Genomic DNA, 17,297 nt, shown 5'->3' with positions numbered 1-17,297 from the left:
GGGAATCAGGAAAATTTTGAATGTGACAGTAATATGAATTTTCAAAACCCATGCACCATCAACTTGAGACATTATTGAATGAAAAAGAGGGAAGAGTTGAGGGATATTTACAAGTTTCCTTAATGCTGTTGTTGAGGTTATCGAACATTTATAAAATGCCCCCTAAAGGACAGAGTACATTAAAGTCCACATTACATTACAGATGAGGTATAAGCTTTTTGCGACTGAAGTCACAAGTAATTGAATAATATAAGTATTAGGGGGGGAAAAACACATCTCATGTGGTATGGTATGTGGTATCGTGTGGCATAATAAAATTATAAATTATTAACTCTGAAAAAGAATGCAAAATATAAATGTTCATCTTGGATTTTTTCCAGTCATGCCTTTCTTAATATTTCTTTCAGGGTGCAGTAAAATGATGTAACATTTGGGCACAAAAATACAAAGTAACAACCCAAAACTGGATGCTAAGATAGCAAATATTTCCACTGCTACAGAAAATTTCCCAGGAGAACTGACATAAGCTGGAATGAAAGAAATCCACACAGCCCAGAAAATCAGCATGCTGAAGGAGATGAACTTTGCTTCGTTGAATGTGTCCGGTAGCTTTCGTCCAAGAAATGCCAGGAGAAGACAGACAAAGGCCAGTAGGCCAATGTAACCAAGGAGCAGGTAAAACCCAGGAGGCCATGGCTCTTTACACTCCACAACAATCTAAAGATGTCCAGAAATTTGTTAGAATGGATTTTGAGAGATGGTACATTTTATGTGATTATAATTATTTACTCTTTTGTGTCTACTTTACCAGTTAAAGTCCCCGTGTGTAAGATTTCATTATGTTGATGGTTAACGACAATATGAAAATAAATACAAAACTAATTCCCAAAAAGTTGATTATGTAAAATGTAAATAAGGGTAGATGAAGGAATTTAATTTATGAATCTTATAGATTAAAAAGTACAAACACTTTATTCACAGTAGAACATATAGAATTATATAGAAAAAAAAAAGATTGATTCTTTAAACTGCTCAAATGTACCATTTTAGCGAATTATAAACTTAATGGCAACAATGAATTTCACAAAGATTGTGACAGGCCTATTTATAGTGGCTATGACATCATCAATGTATAAGGAAATTGCAAGACATTTTGTTGCCCCCATCCTAATGTTTTTGAGATACTTTTTTTTTTAAAATAAAAATTATACATTTGAAAAATATATCATATGTCCATTTGCAATATTTTCGGCAGGCTTTGTAAGAAAATACAGAAAACAGTTTTCATACTCACTTTTCCAGTTATAGCTTGGTAGTTTGAATTCCTAAATGGAAAGGGAGGTGCACCCAACACCCAGCCAGTAGAGAGACAAATCTAAAGGTTGGGGTAAAACAACAGAAGAACACAATCTAAAACTATACAATGTAAACAAACTGATGTCAAAGTTGCAGACATTTTTTCTCCCTTTCACCTGAGGAGCTGTAGTGCACAAGATCAAAATCCTCTGCTGGAATGTACCAAACAGCATCCGACCCCTGGAACCAGGTACATTAGTCTGGAAAGCCAGGAGGACCACAATGGTCTTAACAAGGAGGCAGGACAAACACAGGACAAAGCTGATCCCAAATGCTGCCTGGCGGAGCCTACATGTCCACCAAGACGGCTGACCAATGAACACCAGAGAACACAGGAAACAGAGCTTGAGTGACAGGAGAAGCAAGAAACTTATTTCTGAATTGTTGGCCTTGACGATGGGTGTAAAGCGGAAACTGTGAAACACAATGGTGATGATGGTGGTCAGTATGAAACCCAGCAAGGTAATTGCTACCAGGATGATTCCCATCGTGTCACTGAAAGACAGGAATTCTTCTACTCCTGCAACACATTTCACTTTTTCTTTGTCTGACCAGAAGTACTCCGGACATTTTGTGCACTCAGTGGAACCTTTGAAAACACAAAACACAGAAATATGCATGTAAACAGTCAGAAATTATTCATTACATATCTGTAATTTTAAATAACTTTAATAGCATTTTGGAAAAAAAAAATAAAAGGCTACCGGTCTGGTTGCTGATCTCTCCATCTGCACACGGCAAACAATCAAAGCAGCATTTGGGCTCTCCTTGGCGTGTGGCCTGCCTGCTGCCAGGGGGACATGGAGCACTACACTGAGATACAGGAACCTGAACAAGAAACAGAAAAAAGATATAACAATGTGAATCAATAGGTTGTTCGACATGGTTACCAAAGACTTTTCACCATTTAAAGTAACATAAATAATAGGTTTGGGATTACTATGACCCGCCTGTGACTGTCTTGTTGTCCATACTATAGTGTTCTTCAATATCTGCAGCTGTTGTCCTTGCTGAGCTGAACCATCATAATTTCCTACCTTGACAAAACTAGTAGAAAAAAGAAGAGATAATTTCAATGCAATGCAGTCAGGCAAAACAATAAATGCAAAAATATTACATTAAAAAACAATATTGGTATCCTTAAATGTATACAACAAGTGTAGTTCTTGGCTTATGATCATCTTCACAAAAAGTTAAAAAGTTAACTTGAAGTATGGCATTTCACCTAATTTCATTCTTGCTGTCCTTCTGCCAGTTAATGATGTCATAGAGAGGGACTGGCTCTCCATTGGAGTCGAAATATACTTTCTCATCAAACTGGTTGGTGAAATTCACCCTTTTCAGATATTGAAGAAACTACATAAAAAATATTATTAAAAATGTTAATAATAAACCTGATACAAATTCATCATGAAATAAAATTTAAAAAAACCCAAACATGTGAAGCTTGATTAACATATTTAACAATATTTGACATACAAATGAACTTATTCAGCTACCTGACCATTTGTAAATGAGTTGTGCATCTCACACAATCCCCCGGTAGGTCCTCTTGAGTTACAGTTTAAGAAAGTGTGCAGAGCATGGGCAACGGCATACACAGCTTTATACACATTATAGGATATTCGGGCCTGAGATACATCACTATAACTGCTATCTGTGTAACTCAGATCCTCTAAACCTGTGCATACAGTTTTTTTCAGAGCGCCTTCATTACTTTTATCAACAGACATATTAAATGAACTTTGTCCAACAGTAAGCCCGACCATGAAACCAGAATTGTTTTGAGAGCCTAGTTTGTAGTTTTTCAAAGTATTAGTTTCATATTCTTCACTTTTGTCTCTTTCAAACTCTAGCTTACAACCAAAATATTCTTCCCAGAACATATTGACCAACTCCATTCCTGGTTTGGGAGATGGTCGGACATTCAGAAGAAACTCTTTCAAGCCTGGGATGCTGACTCCAGGGAAGGAGAAACCCAGTGTTCCCTCTAGAAGATTATGGAAGTCAGGAGTGGTCAGCTGAGTAGCGGTCATCCAGGCTTCGCTGACTACCCATTGTATCCCTGTCATATTTCTCTGAGTAAGCTGGATGAAATAGAAAGACATGATGATTAATGTGAAAACAATTTATTTGAAATACCTATCTTTTCATAATATAGCTTAAAGCACTGCAAAATGTGTCACAATATAAGGAAAGTCACACAAAACTGAGATACTTACTTCTGAAAACAAATCTAGCAAATTTACTTCTTTGGCAAATACCACCACAACGCGAGCTGTTGACCTCTGGAGTTTGTCTGCCATTTTTTGTATTTCAGCGACTGTGGGTGATGTCGGGATCGTGAGATGAAATGCCACACACCCACCTTGTTGTCCAAACTGAATAGAGAATGCTTGGATACCATAAAGACTGTAATCATCCTGAAATGTATCCCCAAAAAGAACTTGTAAGTCATGTCTGTGTATATTAACGATTCTTTTTGTGCCCTGTATATGACTGATTAGCTGGAGATTTATTAAAGTCTTTATCTCACCGTAGCTCCTATTGTGCCCACCCAGAACCAGCCAAAGAAAGTAACAAGCTTTACGAGACCTCTAACTTGAAAGAGATCACTTGGCACAGTTCTCAAGAATGATGGGTACAAATGCTTGTCAGTAAGACAGCTACAAGTGGCAAAATAACTCACCTATAAGGAGACAGGTTATTTTATGATATTGAATTAAAACAAACTCTAAACATAAATTATTATTAAACGTGATTAAGCAATTTATTACCAGTGGTATGTTGAAAGGGCCAAGCGTGTGAGCTACAGCTCTTGTAGGGGTAGATGATGCAAGACCAATCACAGCAGGCACCGGAGAATAATTCAGACAGGGGGAATACTCCCTTGTCTTCATTTCTACTGTTAATTTTTCTTTCATGTAATTTTCTGCGTCTTTAAGAGTCCTAGGCTTTGACATGTTAACTTCAGCATGTCTTTTTTCTACAGAGGATAGGATCCCATGCTTCCTTTTCATCCCTGCCATGTTTAATCCCTCCATTTGAATTCTGCTGTTTTCAGTTTCTGCTGTTTGTTTCACAGTTTTGGAGTAACTGATTAAGGAAAGAAGTGCTTGCAGACTGGTGTGGACATGGTCACAGCTGTCCATAATTCTGTAGCCTAGTTTAACACCTGGTAATAGGCTTGAATTACGATTAATTTCATCCACAGTGAAAACCATGGTCATCATCCAGTGAAACGCGGTGTGGTAAAGGCTGACAAACAATAAAAAATTTAAATAAATAAATAATCTAAACTGATACAGAAATCACAGGAATATTATCAAAACCCCAAATCTTGTTTTCTCTTTCTCTTTTGTTTTTAAACATTGAAACTTTAAAAGAAAAAAATAAGATAGAAATATTAACACTCACCCACTGCAAGTTGTAACTTGAGGTTTATTGTTGTAGCTGTACTCTGGCTTAGATGCAGCATAATGCAGAGGGAAAAATCCTCCAATCACAACATCACCATCTGAGTGCAAGGCTATGGGCTCGCTGCTGGCCAGTTTTGTACACTCAGGTAAACTGAAATCCTCACTTTTCACTTCCCCTTTCCGTAAACCACTCAGTGGTTCTCTCACAGCCTCTTCTTTCCTCATAACATCTCCCTCCATCCTTTTTGGTTTTCTTTCAACTACAGTTTGAGGAACATCAGAGAACATGATACAAACAGGATTTAAAAAGAGATAAAAAAGCAGCCAAAGACAATTACTAAAAAGGACTGAATGCATTTTCTGTTGTATAACTTTGTGTGCTGAAAACAGTTTCCTGGCTTTGGTTTTCTAAAATAGTCCGTAACAGACTAATGAAGAGAGTTAAAAACTCAATGCATTTGTCAGTAAGTTTTTTCATATGAGTCATCATGAGATTAACCAATCAGAGTGACACAGACACATGGGAGAGAGGATAGCTCAACATGTACTCAGCAAAAGTTAATGTCTTCATCTCATTATATTTTTTAGAAAACCCAAGTGAAGTCACACTCCGCAAGTGCCATAATATCTTGTTAATGTTTGCTCAGCTATGGTTCTATGGCCAGATGCACAGCAGAAATCATACAGTGAGCTAAACACTAGGTACAGAAAGTGTTATGGTAGCTAAATGTGGTCCAAATGTTACAGGACACCTGACACCTCATACTATAATGTGGTAATATTATAACTGTAGCAACAGGTGTTTTTAATTGCAGTCAGTGATGTCCTATTGCGTTAAAATAAAGGTGCTCTTTAAATTCCAAGAGATATAGGTCATAAAATTATTATTCCTCTTTAACCCGTATGATTCCCTGTAAGGCAGATAACATTTTGCTCATATTTACAGAGAAAGTCCAAAAAATTTAAATATAAATCATAAAATATTTTTAGTATTAGATATGAATTAACACATGAATATATTTTCTTTAACAATGTAATAAATCTGTTATAAGCCATTTGAATCTTATTTAATATATCTGTCTTTATTTTTTTTAATGTATAAATATAGAATTGCAGTTCTTGAACATGTAAATAGGGAATTAACTAACAAAGTTAGAGTGCACTAGTATTAATAATGTGTAAACTATGCATTTTCATTTTACTTATACTATATATGTATGTTATCTTCCAACATGGTGTATAAAAACAAAGTAGATAATGCAAAATATTCTAGAGGCAAATGTGAGGCCATGTGTCCAATAGATAAAGTTTGATCGAACCTCCTGATCAGGCTTTCCAGTCTGCCTTACCTCTTGGTCAATCTCTAAAATGCATTTGCTGTCATTAAAATAACTGTCTAGTTATTTTAATGTTAAGGGTTTCTTCATCAGTTCTAATATATTTTGGATTTGAATGAACTGTGACAGTTGTATACAACTGATATTATAGTAAGTGTATTAAAGTGTGCAACAAAATAAATATGTATAATCAGCTAAAACGTATCCATATTTTGAGGTAACATAGAAATTCAACACTAAATATTCCTGTTAATTTCTCTGGTTACGTTTTTGAGAAAAGCCTTTCTTTAATTTCTAAATAACCTGCAACCTCGATTTGATGCCAACAACTGTAAAAACTAGACAAAACTCAACATTTGGGGTAAATATTGACTCATTTATTCCAAAAGCTGTATTTGAAAATTCCTCTGTGCTGAATGTTCAAACAGCAGGTAGAGCTGTGTACTGTGAACCAAATTAAACAGCTCATTACATTTTAAAAATGCTTATTATAAAGGATCTTTTTTATCCAGTAATAGTTGAAGTAATATATATAGTATATATATATATTGAGAAATAAATTGATTGTTACAGCCAATCAGTGCAATGAATAAATGATCATAAACTGTAGCATTAAAAAAACAATCTAAAGAATTTTAACTTTAACAACATAGTTCCAGGTGTTTAGACATCCTTTTAGACAATTAAACTCAAAAAAATAATTATTTGCAACTCAGATGAACAAACTAAGAACCAGTCAGGTTGCCTAAAAATCATGTTTTTGACATATATAACAAAGAAACAGTGTTTCCCACACACAGATTTTAAGATTTAGGTATAAATGGCTACTAGACCTGGAACTTTTCATATCCTCTTTTCACAGCTGGCTTGCCTGTATTGTTGCAGTGCTCTAAATCACTCAACTGCTTCCCATGTCACACATTTGGGCTGCAGTTAGAGCTTGTTCCACTCATGAGATCTGACAGGAGCTGCAGGGTCCCTCTTACCAGAATCTGCAGAAATCTCTCTCTCACACACAAGCACACAGACACAGACACACACACACCTACCAACACCAAGAACAGTGCAACATGCTAACCATGTTAGTGTTTAACACAGTGTTTGCCCGACTAGGCAGGGCTTTTGTTTTATCGAAGACGTGTGTGGACAGTACAGAGACTGTTGGTGGTTTAATCACTTTGGGGCTGACTGAATCCATGTGTAAGCAGGATTGTGTTGCACACAGTTGGGCTGTAGATGAGGTAGAAAATAATAGCTTTTAACAAATAATTTTAGTTAAAACAAGTAACAGAACTAACAAAAGAAGAAAAACATCCAGAATCACTGAAACATGTTTCATATGATATTTTATTTACTTTCACATTCAAACATTATTTTAGTAAGTGATTACTACAGTATTAAACTTAAACACAACTGGGTTTTCCAACACAATAAAGGTACAACAAACACAAAGTTTTTCTTTTTTTCACATTAAAATATAATAAATTTATTTATTTTTTACTCTGAAATAGAAATAAAAAATTCATCTTGAATATTTTCCAGTCATGCCTTTCTTGATATTTCTCTCGGGTCGTAGTAAAATAATGTAACATTTGGGGATGAAAATACATAGTAATAGTCCAAAACTGGATGATAATATAGCAAATATTTCCACTGCCACAGAGAACTTTCCAGGAGAGCTGACATAAGCTGGAATGAAAGAAATCCACACAGCCCAGAAAATCAGCATGCTGAAGGTGATGAGCTTTGCTTCGTTGAACGTGTCTGGTAGTTTTCGTCCAAGGAATGCCAGGACAAGACAGGCAAAGGCGAGCAGGCCAATGTAACCAAGGAGCAGATAGAATCCAGGAGGCCAAGGCTCTTTACACTCCACCACAATCTAATATAATCTAACAATTAGTATGTATACAGAGAAATGGTTCATTTTATATGATTTATTTGTTTCTGCTCTGATGTCTACACTAAACACTGAAGTCCCCTTCTATAGGATTTGAAGACATCTTACTGTATAACTTAGTGATATTAACGTCCAAGAATATAAATTGCAACAATTAGTGTTTTAGTACTTCCTACTCACTCTTCCAGTTGAAGCTTGGTAGTTTGGATTCCTGAATGGGAACGGAGGTGCGGCTAGCACCCAGCCAGCACAGAGACAAATCTGGAGCAGCATAAAATAATAGTTACAGAAACAATACAAAAAAGTTAAAGTGCCTACAAAAACTGACATTAAAATTTGCTGACAGTTTGATATCTTTCCCACCTGAGGAGCTGTGGTACAGATGATCAGAATTCTCTGCTGGGATGTACCAAACAGCTTCCGACCCCTGGAACCAGGTACATTAGTCTGGAAAGCCAGGAGAACCACAATGGTCTTAAAAAGGACGCAGGACAAACACAGGGCAAAGCTGATCCCAAACGCTGCCTGGCGGAGCCTACATGTCCACCAAGACGGCTGACCAATGAACACCAGACAACACAGGAAACAGAGCTTGAGTGACAGGAGAAGCAAGAAACTCATTTCTGAGTTGTTGGCCTTGACGATGGGTGTATAGCGGAAAATGTGAAACACAATGGTGATGATGGATGTCAGGATGAATCCCAGCAGGGTGAGTGCAACCAGGATGATACCCATGGCATCATAGAAAGAGAGGAACTCTTCTTCCCCTGCAACACATTTCACCTTCTCTTTGTCTGACAAGTAGTATTCAGGACATTTTATGCACTCAGTGGAACCTTTGGGAGCAGAGAACACAAGACAACAAGACATGTGTGGATTAAAATTCAGGAACTCTTCATTCAAATGAATATTTTTTCAATACTTTTTAAAAGTGAAACATTTTCATTCTTTAATATGATATGGGCTACCAGTCTGGTTGCTGATCTCTCCATCTGCACAGGGCAAACAATCAAAGCAGCATTTGGGCTCTCCTTGGCGTGTGGCCTGCCTGCTGCCGGCGGGACATGGAGAACTACACTGAGATACAGGAACCTGAACAAGGAACAGGAAAAAAGTGAAAAGATTTTCTTACTGAGTATTTGACATAGTTGATCAAATAATTTTCAACAGCTTAAAAATGTTTAATTTTAAAGTAATTTTAAATACATTTACAATAACTATAACCTACCTGCCTCTCTCCTTTTGTCCATACAATAGTGTTCTTCATTATCTGCAACTGTTGGCCATGGGGAGCTGAACCATCATAGCTTCCAACTTTGATAAATCTAGCTTAAAATATTTCAGAATAAAACCAAACCAAAGTTTTGGGTTATAAAGTAAATACCCATAACTTCTTATTCATGGTTGTTGTAACAGACAGATCTTTCAAAGGGACATAAAACACTTTGTCCACAGAAACCTATTCTAACAAAGTGTCAGAGATTTAAAATTGTCCATGAATTCAGATTAATGCATAATATTTAATGCACAGTACACAGTGCATTAGTTACACTCTTTTGCACACCCTCTACAGTGAAAATAACAAATACATTTTACAGATTAGAGTAAAAATCAATCATATATATATATATCACCTATGTAATATTCTGGATATTTATAATTGAGCTATTTGCATATATTAGAGCTATTTCTGCTATTTTGTAAACTTTGTGATATAATGTATTATTTAATTTAGTTAAATGATACAATATATACAATACTGTTAAATAAACATTGTGTTACAGTTATTGTCTTGAAGCAACTGTAACAACGTAATTTCTTTAGGGATTAATAAAGTATTCTGATTCCGATGTCATAACCTATTATACTGCCAACTGGTTGGGTGTACTTGGGAACAGAAAGACTTGACATCCATATAACTGAAGGTTAAATTATATGTTATTGCATAACATAGTGCTTTTGGACACATGCTCTACTGTTCAGTCAGTATATCTGACCCAATGAGGAAAAAACAAATTGAGGGAAAAGTGTTTGTAGCTTTTCAGTCTGGTTAACTACTGGTGCATTGGACTAGAACAGCTTCTCCTCCACACAGTCATCATCTATAAATTACTCTACAAATTTAGCTTTACATCTAAGTAGAGTCTCCAGTTTCAATGCATTTAGAAAATGAGGAAGAACCAATGGCACTGGCTAAAGAGGGCTGACATCACTTGGGAAGCTTGTAGAAAACTAAATAGAAGAAAGTAGAGAAGAAATAACAATTTAACGTGAAGCAATGACACACTCCGGGGCCTGATTAACCCCAGCAGGGCCTCCTTGGATGAGGGTGTCTAGTGATAATGACTGAAACACCCAATGAATCCAAGGTCCAATACTGATGATGTGTACTATTTATTTTTTTTAGATCAGATTTCTAATCCCTAAACCTAACCAAGGAAGTTAAAAAGAGACTGAAAAATGGCAGAATAGCTTGTAATAAAAGAACGAAACACCCTGTGAAGTTGAGGCACACAACGATGTGTCCTGCTGGTAAAGTTTCCAGGCTGCCTTTCCTCATAGTAGCCATCCTTCAAGACTTTCTCCATTTGAAGAAATGCATTATCAGGGATTGTAACATCTAGTCCTTTTATTGAATTAAAAGATACAATGAGTGAAAGTGAAATGACAGTCTTTCCATGTTTTTAACATTATATTTGTTGCTGAAGCCTAAAGTGACCTCCCCAAAACTGTTTTTTGGTTTAGTTTCCTTCTTAACATTGAGCTGTTGGTTCTGTCACAAGTTAACTAACATAAACTATCATTGAACTATTAGCAGCAACCAATCTAGTTATGGACATTAAATTCTGTACCCGGAATGATTAAACTACCTGTGCTATAAAAACTGTAATTTGAAACACCTATTTATTCACTCCAGCTTAATGGACAGTTAAATCTATGACAATTTTTAGAGTAGGTGTTCATAGTTCAAATTAGGATTAATACATACAGTGTTTCACATGTAATGTTCACTTAAAAGTTATACTAAACCTCATTTTGTCTTTGCTGTCCTTCTGCCAGTTAATGATGTCATAGAGAGGGACTGGCTCTCCATTGGAGTCGAAATATACTTTCTCATTGAACTGGTTGGTGAAATTGACCATCTTCAGATGTTGAAGAAACTACATCAGAAGAGAATTATGAAAAATAAAATATTAAACGAAACAAATAAAAAGTATTTTTTTAAAATTACAAACTGTGAAGACTATTCACGTATATACGTCAGTTATTCAGTGTTGAGTGTATTTTGTTTGTGTGGCATGTGTTATTTAAGTAGTCAACATTTGCTTTTATTTGTTGGATGGATGGCTTGCTTCCTGTATTACTTGCTTTTAATAGTAACCATTAATGCTATTTTTGCTTAGACTTAAATCTTTTTTTATTGGAATCCCATTACGTCAAGTCAGTTTGATTTAAGAACAAAATGTATAATTACATTCCATGTCTGCAAAAATCCAAATTCAAAACTCAAAATTAAAAAAGACAAACATAACAAAAATGAAGGGGGGGAAATCACAATTGACTGACAAAGACAAAAAGAAAAGTTAGATCATTAAAAAATATTTACATTAGAAAATAGGTTGCTATTTAATCAAGTTTAAAGAAATGCTTGGCTCATGTTAGAAGTGAGTTTTTAATTTAATACAGGTGTACATCATTATTTTATATATTTCATAAATACCTCATAATTTTAAACACACATTTTTATATATTTTACTATAGAAATAGGTGTTGTAGAATAAAGCTAGGGAAGATAAGGCCACACCCACCCAATACCAAATGGAAATTTGGTTCACTGTGTAAAGAGCGGGGGTGGGGGGTTCTGCTCTTATTACTGAAAGATGACCTGAGGGATGGACCCTGGCATGTTTATTACACGTTTTGCTGTGATACTGGATTGTTGGTGGGCTCTTTTAAAACTATCTGTACTCCCAAATGTCTCTCTCCAGAACCCAGAAAGATCACCAACCTCCTACAACCTCAAAGTTTTCAACTTCAGTTCTAGAGTCAGCACCAGCTATTGGAGAGTCTGAACCGACTCCATTTTCCCAGTGTCAGTCTGAGCTTTCCCAGTTGGAGAGGAGGACACACGCCTCTGTTATCAATTTCCAGAAAAGTTTTATTGCCAGTCTCCTGGTAAGATCACCACTTTGCTTTGCCTCCTGGTGATCCTCTGAAACACCGCTGTCAGTCTCTCCAGTCAGTTATTCAGTGTTGAGTGTTTCTTGACTAATTCAAATACATTATTATATAATAATATTTTAGCTTTGTATTGACTAAGCTGTAGGTAAATTATATTATAATAACTGGAGTACAGTGTACAAGTAGATAAAGTGCATAAATATGTATTATAACAAGAGGCTTATTTTATATTTTGAAGACATATAGATGTTCCGCAGTGAATGTCTAGAAAAGAATATGAGTGGTATAGACTTAATAACTGGGTTAATTTATTTAAAAATTCTTCTGTGCTGACCGAAAAGAAAAGAAACATCATGAGGAAAATCCATCCATCCATCCATCCATCCATTCACGTCCGCTTATACTTTTCAGGGTCGCGGGGGGTGCTTTAGCCTATCCCAGCTGTCATAAGGAAAACGTCCAAGGTTATATAATGTATGACCTTTCTTATGATTCTTTATTTGTATATAGGGAAAAACACATTGTGAAAATCTTGAGAGGTGTTGTCAACAGACATCATATTTAGTCTTTTATTTTAGAGAAGTAAATGGTTCAATAAATAAATTTTAAAATAGAGCAAAAATGTTTGTGCAGTATCGACATCAGTTGTGAGTTCATAAGACAATAACTAAATTAGACAATTAACCTGTTTCCAAATGTTTGTTTTTTTTAAAAAAAACGCTTCTCTATGGTGGCTTAACCCCCCTGTTCAGATTGTCTAACATTTAGACAATGCTCACTAAAGGACAGAGTAAATGCTGAAATCAAGGTTACGTTGGAAAGTAAAAGCTTTTAAAAATAATGTAATGATCATATGGCATTTTATTTTTTTCACATTAAAATATTATAACTGTACTCTCACAAACACTGAGAATATAAATGTTCATCTTTGATATTTCCCAGTCATGCCTTTCTTAATATTCCTTTCAGGGTGCAGTAAAATGATGTAACATTTGGGCACAAAAATGCAAAGTAACAACCCAAAACTGGATGCTAAGATAGCAAATATTTCCACTGCCACAGAAAATTTCCCAGGAGAGCTGACATAAGCTGGAATAAAAGAAATCCACACAGCCCAGAAAATCAGCATGCTGAAGGAGATGAACTTTGCTTCGTTGAATGTGTCCGGTAGCTTTCGTCCAAAGAATGCCAGGAGAAGACAGACAAAGGCCAGTAGGCCAATGTAACCAAGGAGCAGATAGAATCCAGGAGGCCATGGCTCTTTACACTCCACAACAATCTAAAGATGCCCAGAAATTTGTTAGAATGGATTTTAAGAGATGGTACATTTTATGTGATTATAATTATTTACACTTTTGTGTCTACTTTACCCATTGAAGTGCCACTGTATATGATTTTATTATGTTGATGGTTAATGACAATATGAAAATAAATACAAAACCAATTCCCAAAGAGTTGATTATAAAAAAATGTAAATAACAGTAGATGAAAGAATTTAATTTATGAATCTTATAGATTAAAACATACTAACACTTTATTCACAGTAGAACATATAGAAATATTTAGAAAATATATTGAATCTTTAAACTGATCACATGTACCATTTTAGCTTTTAGCTGTGTAAGAAAATACAGAAACAGTTTTCTTACTCACTTTTCCAGTTATAGCTTGGTAGTTTGAATTCCTAAATGGAAAGGGAGGTGCACCCAACACCCAGCCAGTAGAGAAACAAATCTAAAGGTTGGGGTAAAACAACAGAAGAACACAATCTAAAACTATACAATGTAAACAAACTGATGTCAAAGTTGCAGACATTTTTTCTCCCTTTCACCTGAGGAGCTGTAGTGCACAAGATCAAAAGCCTCTGCTGGAATGAACCAAACAGCATCCGACCCCTGGAACCAGGTACATTAGTCTGGAAAGCCAGGAGGACCACAATGGTCTTAACAAGGAGGCAGGACAAACACAGGACAAAGCTGATCCCAAATGCTGCCTGGCGGAGCCTACATGTCAACCAAGACGGCTGACCAATGAACACCAGAGAACACAGGAAACAGAGCTTGAGTGACAGGAGAAGCAAGAAACTTATTTCTGAGTTGTTGGCCTTGACGATGGGTGTAAAGCGGAAACTGTGAAACACAATGGTGATGATGGATGTCAGTATGAAACCCAGCAAGGTAATTGCTACCAGGATGATTCCCATCGTGTCACTGAAAGACAGGAATTCTTCTTCCCCTGCAACACATTTCACTTTTTCTTTGTCTGACCAGAAGTACTCCGGACATTTTGTGCACTCAGTGGAACCTTTGAAAACACAAAACACAGAAATATGCATGTAAACAGTCAGAAATTATTCATTACATATCTGTAATTTTAAATAACTTTAATAGCATTTTGGAAAAAAAAAATAAAAGGCTACCGGTCTGGTTGCTGATCTCTCCATCTGCACACGGCAAACAATCAAAGCAGCATTTGGGCTCTCCTTGGCGTGTGGCCTGCCTGCTGCCAGGGGGACATGGAGCACTACACTGAGATACAGGAACCTGAACAAGAAACAGAAAAAAGATATAACAATGTGAATCAATAGGTTGTTCGACATGGTTACCAAAGACTTTTCACCATTTAAAGTAACATAAATAATAGGTTTGGGATTACTATGACCCGCCTGTGACTGTCTTGTTGTCCATACTATAGTGTTCTTCAATATCTGCAGCTGTTGTCCTTGCTGAGCTGAACCATCATAATTTCCTACCTTGACAAAACTAGTAGAAAAAAGAAGAGATAATTTCAATGCAATGCAGTCAGGCAAAACAATAAATGCAAAAATATTACATTAAAAAACAATATTGGTATCCTTAAATGTATACAACAAGTGTAGTTCTTGGTTTATGATCATCTTCACAAAAAGTTAAAAAGTTAGCTTGAAGTATGGCATTTCACCTAATTTCATTCTTGCTGTCCTTCTGCCAGTTAATGATGTCATAGAGAGGGACTGGCTCTCCATTGGAGTCGAAATATACTTTCTCATCAAACTGGTTGGTGAAATTCACCCTTTTCAGATATTGAAGAAACTACATAAAAAAGATTATTAAAAAAATGTTAATAAAAACTGATACAAATTCATCATGAAATAAAATTTTAAAAAAGCCAAACATGTGAAGCTTGATTAACATATTTAACATTATTTGACATACAAATGAACTTATTCAGCTACCTGACCATTTGTAAATGAGTTGTGCATCTCACACAATCCCCCGGTAGGTCCTCTTGAGTTACAGTTTAAGAAAGTGTGCAGAGCATGGGCAACGGCATACACAGCTTTATACACATTATAGGATATTCGGGCCTGAGATACATCACTATAACTGCTATCTGTGTAACTCAGATCCTCTAAACCTGTGCATACAGTTTTTTTCAGAGCGCCTTCATTACTTTTATCAACAGACATATTAAATGAACTTTGTCCAACAGTAAGCCCGACCATGAAACCAGAATTGTTTTGAGAGCCTAGTTTGTAGTTTTTCAAAGTATTAGTTTCATATTCTTCACTTTTGTCTCTTTCAAACTCTAGCTTACAACCAAAATATTCTTCCCAGAACATATTGACCAACTCCATTCCTGGTTTGGGAGATGGTCGGACATTCAGAAGAAACTCTTTCAAGCCTGGGATGCTGACTCCAGGGAAGGAGAAACCCAGTGTTCCCTCTAGAAGATTATGGAAGTCAGGAGTGGTCAGCTGATTAGCGGCCATCCAGGCTTCGCTGACTACCCATTGTATCCCTGTCATATTTCTCTGAGTAAGCTGGATGAAATAGAAAGACATGATGATTAATGTGAAAACAATTCATTTGAAATACCTATCTTTTCATAACATAGCTTAAAACATTACAAAACCTTTTACAATATAGGGAAAGCCACAAAAAACTGAGATACTTACTTCTGAAAACAAATCTAGCAAATTTACTTCTTTGGCAAATACCACCACAACGCGAGCTGTTGACCTCTGGAGTTTGTCTGCCATTTTTTGTATCTCAGCGACTGTGGGTGATGTCGGGATCGTGAGATGAAATGCCACACACCCACCTTGTTGTCCAAACTGAATAGAGAATGCTTGGATACCATAAAGACTGTAATCATCCTGAAATGTATCCCCAAAAAGAACTTGTAAATCATGTCTGTGTATATTAACAATTCTTTTTGTGCCCTGTATATGACTGATTAGCTGGAGATTTATTAAAGTCTTTATCTCACCGTAGCTCCTATTGTGCCCACCCAGAACCAGCCAAAGAAAGTAACAAGCTTTACGAGGCCTCTAACTTGAAAGAGATCACTTGGCACAGTTCTCAAGAATGATGGGTACAAATGCTTGTCAGTAAGACAGCTACAAGTGGCAAAATAACTCACCTATAAGGAGACAGGTTATTTTATGATATTGAATTAAAACAAACTCTAAACATAAATTATTATTAAACGTGATTAAGCAATTTATTACCAGTGGTATGCTGAAAGGGCCAAGCGTGTGAGCTACAGCTCTTGTAGGAGTAGATGATGCAAGACCAATCACAGCAGGCACCGGAGAATAATTCAGACAGGGGGAATACTCCCTTGTCTTCATTTCTACTGTTAATTTTTCTTTCATGTAATTTTCTGCATCTTTAAGAGTCCTAGGCTTTGACATGTTAACTTCAGCATGTCTTTTTTCTACAGAGGATAGGATCCCAGGCTTCCTTTTTATCCCTGCCATGTTTAATCCCTCCATTTGAATTCTGCTGTTTTCAGTTTCTGCTGTTTGTTTCACAGTTTTGGAGTAACTGATTAAGGAAAAAAGTGCTTGCAGACTGGTGTGGACATGGTCACAGCTGTCCATAATTCTGTAGCCTAGTTTAACACCTGGTAATAGGCTTGAATTACAATTAATTTCATCCACAGTGAAAACCATGGTCATCATCCAGCGAAACGCTATATGGTCAAAGCTGACAAAATATAAAGAATTAAAATGAATAAATTATATAAACTGATACAGAAATCACAGGAATATTATCAAAAAATTACCCAAATCTTGTTTTCTCTTTCTTTTTTGTTTTTAAACATTGAAACTTTGAAAGA

General features: G+C 36.0%; 3 protein-coding genes across 3 annotated transcripts; all 3 read right to left on the bottom strand.

Annotated features, from left to right (window-relative positions):
* Positions 1-360: 360 nt before the first annotated feature.
* On the bottom strand, positions 361-4,589 carry LOC146373622 (extracellular calcium-sensing receptor-like). The gene is made up of 12 exons (XM_084949747.1): positions 4,412-4,589; positions 4,134-4,261; positions 3,893-4,045; positions 3,579-3,779; positions 3,208-3,344; positions 2,856-3,099; positions 2,582-2,712; positions 2,307-2,403; positions 2,061-2,184; positions 1,473-1,945; positions 1,295-1,375; positions 361-717 (listed from the first exon to the last, which is right to left on the bottom strand). Exons 1-12 carry the CDS (start codon positions 4,587-4,589, stop codon positions 361-363), a joined length of 2,304 nt encoding a protein of 767 aa, XP_084805873.1.
* A 3,045-nt stretch (positions 4,590-7,634) lies between these two features.
* Positions 7,635-11,916, bottom strand: LOC146373621 (extracellular calcium-sensing receptor-like). Its single transcript, XM_084950115.1, has 7 exons — positions 11,896-11,916; positions 11,040-11,170; positions 9,238-9,334; positions 8,978-9,101; positions 8,373-8,845; positions 8,190-8,270; positions 7,635-7,991 (listed from the first exon to the last, which is right to left on the bottom strand). Exons 1-7 carry the CDS (start codon positions 11,914-11,916, stop codon positions 7,635-7,637), a joined length of 1,284 nt encoding a protein of 427 aa, XP_084806241.1.
* A 1,197-nt stretch (positions 11,917-13,113) lies between these two features.
* Positions 13,114-17,139, bottom strand: LOC146373620 (extracellular calcium-sensing receptor-like). The gene is made up of 12 exons (XM_084949748.1): positions 16,962-17,139; positions 16,684-16,811; positions 16,443-16,595; positions 16,129-16,329; positions 15,758-15,894; positions 15,406-15,649; positions 15,132-15,262; positions 14,857-14,953; positions 14,611-14,734; positions 14,023-14,495; positions 13,845-13,925; positions 13,114-13,470 (listed from the first exon to the last, which is right to left on the bottom strand). Exons 1-12 carry the CDS (start codon positions 17,137-17,139, stop codon positions 13,114-13,116), a joined length of 2,304 nt encoding a protein of 767 aa, XP_084805874.1.
* Between the last annotated feature and the right edge of the window lie 158 nt (positions 17,140-17,297).

The sequence above is a fragment of the Perissodus microlepis genome, chromosome 14, assembly GCF_051167445.1.
Source record: "Perissodus microlepis isolate ML-2025 ecotype Zambia chromosome 14, ASM5116744v1, whole genome shotgun sequence".
Taxonomy (NCBI): domain Eukaryota; kingdom Metazoa; phylum Chordata; class Actinopteri; order Cichliformes; family Cichlidae; genus Perissodus; species Perissodus microlepis.
The sequence above is the reverse complement of the archived record's forward strand: the minus strand, read 5'-3'. Positions and strand labels throughout refer to the sequence as shown.